Raw genomic sequence first — 12386 nt, 5'->3', positions numbered from 1 at the left:
ATATTTTTACTGATTTTAGAGAAGAAGAGAGAGAAAGAGATAGAAACATCAATGATGAGAGAGAATCATTGATTGACTGTCTCCTGCCCACCCCCTACTGGGGATCGAGCCCCCAACTTGGGTATATGCCCTTGACCGGAATTGAACCTGGGTTCCTTCAGTCCATAGGCCGACGTTCGATATCCACTGAGCCAAACCAGTTAGGGCTGTTCCTCATTCTTAGGCTAGACCTAGCTAGATCAAGTTACTTCTGATGACAAGTAATATTCTAAATTAAGAAATTTCTTCGGTAGTAATTATACCTTTTAAAAGGTTTTAACACAGGGTAGTATAGTAAGCATTACCAGAATATGTACTGCGGCATTATGTAATACAAATTTAACCTCTTATAACTTGAATTTAACAAAAGAAATAAAAATATAAGGTAGTAATTGAATGAAAAGTTAAAAGGAAATTTGCCTTTTAGATGACACTGTTTAACATCTATTTTTACAGACTGAAATGGCTTTAGTGCAGGAATTGGGTGTGTCTCCAGAAAACATCATTTACATAAGTCCTTGCAAGCAAGTATCTCAGATAAAGTATGCAGCAAAAGTTGGAGTGAACATCATGACCTGTGACAGTGAAGTCGAATTGAAGAAAATTGCACGTAATCATCCAAATGCCAAGTAAGTGTAAAACTTAGTACCTCGGTAGATTATCTTACTTGCTTAGGGTTTGGGTTTGTCTTATCCTTTGAAAAGGAGGCAGTAGTGTGTATTGTAATTATTTTAACTTATTTAAAATTTCTATATAGAAAAAGCTAGTGTTTTATTGGGTATTTCTGACCCTTCAGATGGAGTTAGGATGAGATAAGGACAGTTTAGGGCATGAATTTATAATCTTTAACTTAAGGAAGATGTGGTTGGTAGGATAAAAATTAGGGCCACAGCTATATTTTTATAACCACATTAACCCTGCTAGTTATGTCGTGTTAGGAACAGGGTGCATTTTGGTCAGCTTTTTTTCCTGGTTAGCTAAGGATATATTCTGCCCTTGGCTATAGCTCTTGAATGGTTGTCCTTAGTGATTTGAGGGATTTCTTTAAAGTCCACACTTCTATTTGAACAGAAAGTGTGATTTTTTTTTTTTTACTTTGCATTCCAAGATTGTTTTATAAATTAAAAATTTACTTTTTAAAAGCAAAAAGTTTTGCCCTCGCCGATTTTGCTCAGTGGATAGAGCGTCAGCCTGCGAACTGAAGGGTCCCAGGTTTGATTCCGGCCAAGGGCACATGCCCTGGTGGCAGGCTCAATCCCCAGTTGGAGGCTTGCAGGACGCAGCCAATCAATGATTCTCATCACTGATGTTTTTCTCTCTCCTTCCCTCTCCATTCCTCTTGAAATCAATGAAGAAATGTATATATTTTTAAAAAGGCAAAAAGTTTAGGCAAAAATAATCTCAAGAGGACTTCAGCATATACTTAGTCTATTGTATTAGCACAAAATTATTTGCTTGCTTTGCTTTTTTTAAAATTGATTTCAGAGTGGAAGGGAGAGGGAGAGAGAGATAGAAACATCAGTGATGAGAGAGAAAATCTGTCGGCTGCCTCCTGCATGCCGCACAACCCAGGCATGTGCCCTGACCAGGAATCGAACCGTGACTTCCTGGTTCAGAGGTCAATACTCAACCAGAGCCATGTGGGCTGAGCATGTTTGCTTACTTTGAATGAGTTATATGTTCCTGGAAATGTATATGATCCATATTTTCCTGGTATATTTATAATTTTCTTAAGTGATGTTAATGTTATCCTGAGAAAGGCATCCTGATAGGATTGATTACCCTAAAAACCTTTGGGCTTTTTCAGAAAATTTTCTAGAGAACTCTCTCTAAAAGTTTCTGTTCCATGATCTTCTAAAGATAAGCCCTGATTTGGATGGAATGTTTACTGTGTTAAATTGTAAATGGAATGGTATATTTTTGCTACAATTTATTCTACCCATAGATAGAACAATTTAGTTTTTTATCAGATTTGCCCATTCATTATCAGTCATTCACCAAAACTTCCTACCTAGGGAAAACAGTATTTGTGTATTTGCAGTTTTTAGTGGTTTTGTAATTATTTGAATATCTCATGATCATTTTCTCTAGATTGTCATGGTTTGAAAGGAAATACCAAATAGATTTAAATCAGTAGTCTAATAAGCTTTAATACAAATAAAATAACTGAAAGCTTCCCAAATTTTTTGTTAGATATAAGAGATTAATAGGAGGAATGTTCAGAATAAGTGGGTGGAAAGTTAGTGGTTAGAATAATTTAGAAATTTGAAGCCCTAATATTTTTACTGAAAAAATGATGGCATTGCTATTCAATTTAGTCTCTCCAGGTGGATTTATGGACTGATGGACTTCATTTGAAAGTAATGTCTTTCATTACAGAGCCCTACCTACCCTTGCTGCTACAACAGAGTCTTAACTTCCTATTTCCAAATTCCATCCTTTTAAGCTTCATGCTTTAGGCCCTAATTGCTAGTTTTTTCTCTATACAGGATTGTTTTTCATTAGGTTCACTTGATTCATCCGTCGCTGGATTTGGGAACACTGGCAACATAATGAAAACAATTTCTACAATCTTCAGGCTTCACATGTGCTGATGATGATGTAAACCAACTCTGCCCCAATCATCTTCCCCTTCTCTTAGGGTCTTACTACATATTGCAACAGAAGATAATACTGGAGATGAAGAGGGTAACATGAAGTTTGGCGCTACCCTGAAGAACTGTAGGCATATCTTGGAATGTGCTAAGGAACTTGATGTCCAAATTATTGGGGTTAAGTGAGTATTTGTTTTAAAATCATTTTATGGTGATAATCTTTGTCTTAAGATTATTGATTTAAGACTTCATTCGAATGAACTCATAGATTCAACTTGCAGTTTTGTATATTTACATATATATATTAATGTATAATGTATATATATTTTTTAACCTTCTTAGTGTAGGAAAAAACTAAATATGCTTTATCTTTCATACTATTTTGTGCTTCTCTCATCTAATTTTCTGAGTTGCCATTCCATTGCTAGTCCCACTACAGTACAAAATCTTGCTTTTTAAATTGTTCATAAAGATGAATAAAGAATCGTCACTGTTAATCACTACTTTAGGTGACAATGTTGACATATATTTGAGAGTTTTCACATTTCAACTCAATTTTATTTTTTAAGTTAACAGAGGGGAAATGACTTTTTGGGGGGGTAAACTATGAATTTTAACAGATTTATGTAATCACTGCCACAATCGGAGTACAAAATCATACTTCAGTTAAATTTAAGTATTCTCTTCTAAATCTGTCACTTAAGTAATACTGACAAGTTTAAATGTGTAATACTCAGGTGAATTAATGTTCATTTGTATTTCACAATAGACATGTTTTTATATTTTGTCAGCTAAAATTACACATTCATATTAATGGTTTTTGTGGCCCAATTTTATTGGTGGAACTTGTTACTCTACCATATCTGCAGAAACCTTCCCTTCCCCAATCTGATAGCCATGAATCATGACTGATAGCTCATTGTTAAGTATTGTAACTTGATAATTAGAGGTTAGGGCTTTTAATACTTGAACTATTTGATAAAGTTAAGGTACATACTTAATTGTGTCAATATGGTGAATGAGAATTGAAAGTAATTACAGGAAGGGCCTCTAAAATTTGCTGCTGCTTTAAATTTATTACTTTATTTCTTTCAGATTTCATGTTTCAAGTGCTTGCAAAGAATCTCAAGTATACGTACATGCTCTATCTGATGCTCGATGTGTGTTTGACATGGCTGTAAGTTTTTTCCTTAAATTTTGATATTTATATCAGGTTGTTAGAAAAACACTTCTATCTCTGAAGTACTCTCAGTATATTTATGACCCATACCTTACTTATTTTTTTACATTATAAGCAGAGTTCCATACAGTTCATTTTAAAAGTGGGTGAAAGAATTAGTGATTTACTTGTCTACAAGACAGTACAGACAACATCAGGAAGCTAACATATATAACATTTAATTAATCTGCTTCTGTTAGGAACCAAAAAACTTGCTGTATTCAATGTCAGAACAGATATTTATCAACCTGGGAGGGGCTTTTCAAAATGTTCCTATTTTTCATCTCTAGGGAGAATTTGGCTTCACAATGAACATCTTAGACATTGGAGGAGGCTTCACAGGAACTGAATTTCAATTGGAAGAGGTAAAACTGTTCAGTGCATGGACATACTGGAATAATCTCTCTTTCTTTGCTTCTTAGGTGGTAGATGAGTAAGTAGTCTAGGGTTTTTACAGTGGCAGGAACTAAAAGCCTGTGATATCTGTTTAAAATTTGATTCTAAGAAAATAAGCAGGCAATGAGAAGACCTAGCTAACTTTGATAAGTTTAATAATTTTTTTTTTTTACCTCTGTATCATAACTTTATCACAGAAAAGTTTCTATTCTGTTGTGCTCTTACAGACTGCTTAATGGCACAAATTCACAACTTGGATATCTTAAGTTATTTTATCCATGTGTACGTCACTCCTTAATTTCCTGCTCTGTCCTCCTCCACATTCTTTAATACCTAAAAACTGATTTGAAATTTTGCTCCCTTGTTGCTAGACAGAAACGTGGCTTAATTTGAATTGTCTAATCCAATATTGAAACTATAATGTGGGATTTAAAATCCATAGGTTAATCGTGTTATCAGCCCTTTGTTGGATGTCTACTTTCCTGAAGGATCTGGCATTAAGATAATTTCAGAACCTGGAAGCTATTACGTGTCTTCTGCATTTACACTTGCAGTTAATATCATTGCAAAGAAAGTTGTTGAAAGTGATAAATTTTCCTCTGGAGGTAAGTTACAAAGTTTATAGTTTCTTCTGTTAGTAGGTAATCCCAGTTATTTTGAAGATGAATTTATCAGATACTACAGTGTAATTATATTGTAGGACATTTTATGTATTATATAGGTGGGTGGTCTTCAGCCAGCTATAGACAGTTAGGGATCTTTTCAAAATGTCCACCAGACATCTGAATGCAACTCTCATGTGCTGATGCTGAGCTAGACATATTTTAGATACACTTCCCCCAGGTGATTCTCATAGCTTGTTAAGAAGCAGTGCTTTATTGTGTGTGTTTTTTAGTCACATGAGTCACAGGGAGAATCTGCCTTGTACTTTCTTACATAACAAAGGCCAACAGAGACCTTTTAATCTAGACGGTCTAAAAGTATCACATTTATTTATTTTCAAAATTCACTATTTTTTAAAAAAAAAAAAACTTTTATTTCAGAGAGTAAGGGAGAGGGAAAGAGATAGAAACATCAGTGATGAGAGAGAATCATTGATCGGCTGGCTCCTGCATGCCCCCCACCGGGGATCAAGCCTGCAACCCAAGCATGGGCCCTTGACCAGAATCGAACCTGGGACCCTTCAGTCCACCGACTGACGCCCTATCCACTGAGCCAAACTGGCTAGGGCTAAAAGTATCACTTTTAAAAAAACGGGTAGGAAGGTACTGTTCTACATTACGGAGACTTATTTCTTCCCATAGTTTTTTTCCAGTAAATAAGCAAGAGTAAGATTGTCTTTTTTTACCTTTGAGTTCTTAATAAACATACTTATATATCAAAAGCAGTGAGAGTGATACACCACAGGGCACATTTGGTTTCTCCCTTTCCCTGTGTTAACTCCCTTCCCAACAATGAGAAGCCTAGCTCCCATTATTCCTCTCTCTCACTTGCTTAAGTCTAGAACACACAGAAGGGGTTTCCAGAATAGCTAATCCACACCACTGCACAACAGCAAGCCATTTAACGACCAAGCATGTCAAACTCAAAAGGCTAGCACGGGCCAAATCAAAGTTTATGTTTAAAAAAAAAAAAAAAAAGCTTACGTTTATGTGGGTTGCAAAAAAACAAAAGCTTTCATTTTCATAGAAACGTACGTTTATTTTGATTGAGACATGCTGAATACAAAGGGCTGAAATAAATGAGTCATCGTTAACATAAAATAATAGAACATTTTAATAAGAATGAATATTTTTTCTTGAACATTAACTTACCAGACACTGAATAACTGCACAAATTCATAAGTGTAACACAAGTAAACCTATTTTTCTTGTTCTCCGAAAGCGAAATATTTCCTGTTGCGCACACCAAACAAGTCAGTACAAGACTAATGACGACGTGGCAATCGGCTGCTAAAATATTCGCTGCTAGTATTAGTGGAGAGAAATGGTGTGCCTGCACATAAGGCGTGTAAAGGAAATGAATGCAGCACGATTATAGTAATCAGTCATTAGCAAACGTTGTAGTTTGTTATTAATAATTATGTATAACAGGATATTGTAAAAATTAGGTTATGAAATGGTTATTAAAATGTTTCTTACATACCGTTATATTGGCTGAGCCGCAAAAATAATCGTTGTGGGCCGCGAGTTTGACAAATTGAACTAGACTCAGTATCTGTTTAGGTTTTGGGGGAGGGGGGGTTTGACATAGAATGAGCACAATCTTAAGTATGTTATTTGATGAGTTAATGACATAGTGATATCCCTTTCAAAATATATTTTTCATATCTTAGGATTATTTTTTCTCAGTTATGTTCCCTCGCCAGACAAACACTATTCTGATTATTTTTCTGCCATAGGTTAATTTGAACTGCCTTTACTTCATATAAATGGAATCATAATGCACAGTGGTCGCCAACCTTTCGGACCTCACAGACCACCAGTGGTCCACAGACCACCGGTTGGCAACCGCTGATATAGCATATATTCTTTTGTTCAAGAAAGCTCAGTATAATATATCTGATTGAACCATTTTGTTTCATGTTTATTGATAATATTCTGTGAATATACATGTACATTCCCTTGCTAATGAATATTTAGTTTCAGTTTTTGGCTATTATGAATAAAGCAACATTCTTGTACAAATCTAGTTGCTGCTTGGGTAAATGATTAAGAATAGAGTTGTTTGGTCATAGAATAGATGTTTTCAAAGATATCAGTGTGGTGTTACTGTTTTACCCTCCCTCCGGCAGTGTAAATTATATGCAGGTTCTGCTTGTTCCCCACCTTTATCCTCCTGCACGCCCCGCACTGGGAATGGAGCCTGCAACCCGGGCATGGGCACAGTCCGCAGGCCAATGCTCTCTTCACTGAGCCAAACCAGCTAGGGCGTTTTTTGTTTTTTTGCATTGCCTATCTTTCAGTAGGTGTGTAGTGGTGATAGCTCATTGTACTTTTAATGGTGAATGATGCAGAGCACTTTTTCATATGTTCATTGGTTATTTTCCTTTGTGAAATGCGTTGTTTTTTAGGCTAACAGTTTTAAGGTTATGTCAGTATATATCTGTGGGTTGGTGTTTTTTTTTAACGTTGACTTTTAGAGAGGAAGGGAAGAGTGAAGGAAATATCGATGAGAGAAACATCATCGATCGGCTGCCTCCTGCACGCCCCCTATTGGGGTTCTAGCCCACAACCCTGGCATGTGCTCTGACCTGTAATCCAACTGGGACCTCTGGGTTCATGCTCAACCACTGAGCCACACCGGCTAGGCTGTAGGGTTTTTTTAAATTAAATATTTTCAGACTAGAGGCCCGGTTCACAACATTCATGCACTGGGGCGGGGGTTTTCTCAGCCTGGCCTGCGCCCTCTCGCAGTCCAGGACCCCTTGGCTTAGGGGTCCCACCACCGTTGCTGTGCTTGCCAGCCATGAAGCCCGGCTTCTGGCTGAGTGGCGCTCCCCCTGTGGGAGCACACTGACCACCAGGAGTTAGGTAGCTTCTGCATTGAGCGTCTGCCCCCTGGTGGTCAGTGCGCATTATAGTGACCGGTTATTCTGCCGTTCGGTCAATTTGCATATTAATCTTTTATTATATAGGATGTGAAAACTAGGAGTCAGTTCTATAAATTTTCAATGTATTTGATATGCATTTCATGATAACCATTAGAGGCAATTTACTGTAAATTCACCTTTATTTTTTCCTCTTTATTTCAGTAGAAAAAACCGGAAGTGATGAACCAGCCTTTGTGTATTATATGAATGATGGTGTTTATGGTTCTTTTGCAAGTAAACTGTCTGAGGACTTGAATACCATTCCAGAGGTTCACAAGGCAAGTTCTATTACAAATAATATTAAATCTGCTCACTTGGCAGTTTGTAAACTGAGCTGATACATATATATTTTAATATTTTATTGATTTTTTAACAGAGAGGAAGGGAGAGGGGTAGAGAGTCAGAAACATCAATGAGAGAGAAACATCGATCAGCTGCCTCTTGCACACCTCCTACTGGGGATGTGCCTGCAACCAAAGTACATGCCCTTGACCAGAATCGAACCTGGGACCTTTCAGTCCGCAGGCCCACGCTCTATCCACTGAGCCAAACCAGTTCGGGCTTGAGCTGATATTTTTAAGATGTATCCTAGTTTTTGAAGAAGTACTTTAGGTTAGGGACTAGTGCCCTTTTTTGAGGATCTGCATTCTTCTGGCTTTAGTCTGTTGATTTAGATGGAGTTGTGAAGAACTCTACTGACCCTGGCTCTAGACCTGCCTTTCATGGCACATTGGATCTGAGATAGTAAAAAAATGCTCTTATCTACCCTCAAATTCAGTACCTGCACGAGTGAAAACTTAAACTTTAAAATACTTTTTCTTTCCTACAGAAATACAAGGACGATGAGCCTCTGTTTACAAGCAGCCTTTGGGGTCCATCCTGTGATGAGCTTGATCACATTGTGGAAAAGTGTCTTCTTCCTGAGCTGAATGTGGGAGATTGGCTTATCTTTGATAACATGGGAGCAGATTCTTTGCATGAACCATCTGCTTTTAATGATTGTCAGAGGCCAGCTATTTATTTCATGATGTCATTCAGTGATTGGTAAGGTGTTTTTATTTTAAAGCAGATTAGATATTTGAGGTGACAGAATGTGTGCCAATTTTTAAAAATATATATATTTTTATTGATTTCAGAGAGGAAGGGAAAGGGAGAGAAAGATAGAAACATCAATGATGAGAGGCATTGATCGGCTGCCTCCTGCACGTGCCACACGGGATTGAGCCAACAACCCGGGCATATGCCCTGACCAGGAATTGAACCATGACCTCCTGGTTCAGAGGTCCACGCTCAATCACTGAGCCATTCCGGCTGGGCACTAATTTTAATTTTGTGATGAGTGCATAACTTATAAGTAATAACAAAACGTTCATCTTTTAAGGGTTATTGAAAGATAATTTTATTGTCTGTTACGTAGTTCTGTGATCTTTGTGCATAAATTCTGAATTATGCTTGTCTTTTTCTCTCCTGTGTAGGTATGAGATGCAAGATGCTGGAATTACTTCAGACACAATGAAGAACTTCTTCTTTGTGCCTTCTTGCATCCAGCTGAGCAAAGAAGACAGTTTTTCCACTGAAGCTTAAAACAGGCATTAACGCTTCTTTAGATCTGAAGTTGCAGGTTAAGCTTGTCTGGTCTACATTCCAATGCGGAAAAAATTCAATCTTACTCTGTTAATTCTCTTGGAAACAAACTACTAGTAATAACTATTTGGGACCAGACTAAAACAGCTTTCATCTATAATTCATTGGGGGTTAATTGCGAGATTTAGATGATGTATCCAGATTTAAACTTACCAGTTTGTTCTGCCCCTTAAGCGTTTAAAATAAAATATGCAACAAAATGGATGACTTAGTGGAGATGGAAGCCCATTAATTGGGTTCCCCATTAAATCGTTTACATACAAGTACACAGTTTTTATACTAAGGATTCGTGTTTAAAGTCTTGTAAAGTTAATGTCTTTCACCCAGATATATCAGATGTCAGTGGAAGACCAGTGTGACTTCATTAGATACGTTTAGTGTATTTAGAAAGTGTAAATTTGTGCTTTGAACTGTAGTTTAATAAATGTAAAATTGCATCATAGTATTTGTTGTATTTGACCTAATGTAACCCTTGTATGATTGCAATAAAATTTTGTGTAGATTTTACTGTTTTTTCAGGCTAAAACTTTGGGAAAGGGGCTAGCTAGTAAAGGTAGTTTTGAAATAGATGTGTATATGGACTGTTTTGAAGGTTATTTTCTTTTATAGCCCACTTAAATTTAGTTTGACTCAGTACATTTCAGTTATTTAACTAGTAATTTAAATAAAATGTTTCATTGTGAAGTTCAGATGCATCATGGAGAGTTGATGTGCAGTAAGCATGATGTTTAACAATTTTAACACCAAAAATGTTAATCCTGCATAAACCAATTGTAATAATAGGTGTTTCTGTATAGATAGAATGCATAGAGTAACTTAGTAAATCTTTGAATCACAAATCTTTTGGCTGAGATGGACATCTATTAAATACTCAGTAACCTGGGGGGAGGAAAATAAAAATTGCAGAAAACTCTGCAGCACACTAAAACTTGAAAGAAGGGCTACATCTATATCCAGAAACCTGATACTCTTTTGCATGGAATATTATTTAATTTCAGAGTTGCGAGGGGCTGAGGGTGAGTCACACCTATTTCCAATTTCTCAGTTTGCAGTGGTTTCAAACTTTAGAGGTTTGTTTTGTTATTTAGCCAATCGATTAGTTTCTTATTTCCCTATTTGTTCAGCTTAGTTATTGCTTTTAATTCTTTTCATACTAAAATTTTATGGTGATTGGGGGGAAGGGAGTTAGGGTCACTTATCTGACAGTTGTTGCCAGGAATTTGCATTGTTCACTGCTAGTATATTAGTAATCCTAGATCTCAGAATCCTAATAGTAATAAAATAAACAACAGGGGTCATCTTTTCCTAACTTACTCTATGTTCAGATGTAGAATTTCTGTCTCCCAAGAGGAAATGTGACTTCACTTTGGTGCCAATGGACAGAAAATTCTACCTGTGCTACATAGGAGAAGTTTGGAATGCACTTAATAGCTGGTTTTTACACCTTGATTTCAAGGTGGAAAGAAATTGATCATGAATTTCAATAAATTTCACTTAAACCAGTAGGTGCTTAATATTTTTTGATTTGATTAATGCCCATTTGAATTTTATGGGTTCTACTAATAAAAAAATTTAGGGCCCCAATCCATTGTCATCTTATACCTTGGACTTTACCAAGGTATAATATGGGGTTTTATGCAAAATTCCAAGCTACCATGCAACTTTTTTTAACCGAAATAAGGAGGAGGAATTGTTCTCAACCCTTTTTGCATATTGTGCTTTGGTCCAGAAATGCCAGATCTTTTAAAAGGTGTTACAATTTTGAGTCTTTGGCTTTACTATACAACCTTGAGCTTCATGGCGTGTCAATTGAGCTGTTCTATGTATAACAGCTCAAGAGTTGCAAAACCACATGTGAATGATATGGTAACTTTAAGAAATGTCTGTATTGTATTTGAAGACTGTTTGCCATAAATCTGAAGTTTGAACTTATGTATTTCGATTTGTATGCTAAAAAGTACTAAATTAATGTAACAACCTTTTTTTAATTTACAATATTGTAATCTCGGTTCAGAATTTAACTGAATATAAAACCCAAATGATTTCTATATAGTAAATTGAACTGTAAAGGTAACTCGTGTGTGATTCTGAATACACAGATAAAATGTTTTTTATTCCTCCTCACGTTTTATTTTGATGGCTTCTATTGTGAAAGAAAGTTAAAATTCCATATCAGCTTTGTATATTAGCTTGCTGAGCATTATTTCAGAATCTTATTTTATTACAGAACAACAAACTGAATTTGGTAAAATGATGCTGGGCATTACAGAGGGAACAATGAAGATTTTGATAAAATCTAATATATATATATATATATATGTATATGTATATGTATATGTATATGTATATGTATATGTATACACACACACTTACAGCCACATTTTCTAGGCACATTAACTGACCAGCCTCCTAACAATTTTAAACTTAAGGTGAAATAATTTATAAATTGATCTAGTTATTCCAAGTAATCGTGAGCACAGAAGATATACCATTCAGTGCAAATATTGGGTTGAAAAAGTCACACTGTACAGTCTTTTTGGTCCTTGAATAGGGGAGTTATAATTTCCTCACTCTAGTTAGCAACTTGACCAACAAAGAAGGCTTGCTTAATGGCTTCGAAGTATGAAATCAGAAAATAAAGTAAGTCTTCCACATTCAAGTTACTGTAATTCTTGTCCAACCTGAAGGCAAAGTAGAAGTATGGTGTAGGTATTCGCAGGCACAGGCCTTCATAATGGCCCAGGAGTAAGAGGAAAACCAGTTCTGGTCTTTACTGGCCATTTGCTGGAGGCTGATCACCTATTTTTAAACCAATAAGCTACCAGCTGTAAGGTGGCTGTATTTTTTATAGCAAAAGTATGTTAAACCTACAATTTCTGGAGCTTTTTCTCTGCTGGGGTGA

General features: G+C 36.2%; 1 protein-coding gene across 3 annotated transcripts in view; it reads left to right on the top strand.

Annotated features, from left to right (window-relative positions):
* Nucleotides 1–11604, top strand: part of AZIN1 (antizyme inhibitor 1) — a 35419-nt gene extending 23815 nt beyond the window's left edge. For 2 of the 3 annotated variants that reach the window (XM_079796333.1, XM_079796334.1), the window contains 8 exons: nt 496–668; nt 2681–2815; nt 3729–3810; nt 4143–4217; nt 4691–4853; nt 8003–8118; nt 8670–8884; nt 9316–11604. In XM_079796333.1, coding sequence (XP_079652459.1) covers nt 496–668; nt 2681–2815; nt 3729–3810; nt 4143–4217; nt 4691–4853; nt 8003–8118; nt 8670–8884; nt 9316–9424 — 1068 coding nt within the window. In that variant the 3' untranslated portion in view covers nt 9425–11604. The remainder of the gene's footprint in view (nt 1–495; nt 669–2680; nt 2816–3728; nt 3811–4142; nt 4218–4690; nt 4854–8002; nt 8119–8669; nt 8885–9315) is intronic. The other variant, XM_079796335.1, reaches the window with a different exon arrangement.
* The last annotated feature ends 782 nt before the right edge of the window (nt 11605–12386 follow it).

Source organism: Cnephaeus nilssonii (genome assembly GCF_951640355.1).
Source record: "Cnephaeus nilssonii genome assembly, chromosome: 18".
Lineage (NCBI taxonomy): Eukaryota > Metazoa > Chordata > Mammalia > Chiroptera > Vespertilionidae > Cnephaeus > Cnephaeus nilssonii.
The sequence above is the reverse complement of the archived record's forward strand: the minus strand, read 5'-3'. Positions and strand labels throughout refer to the sequence as shown.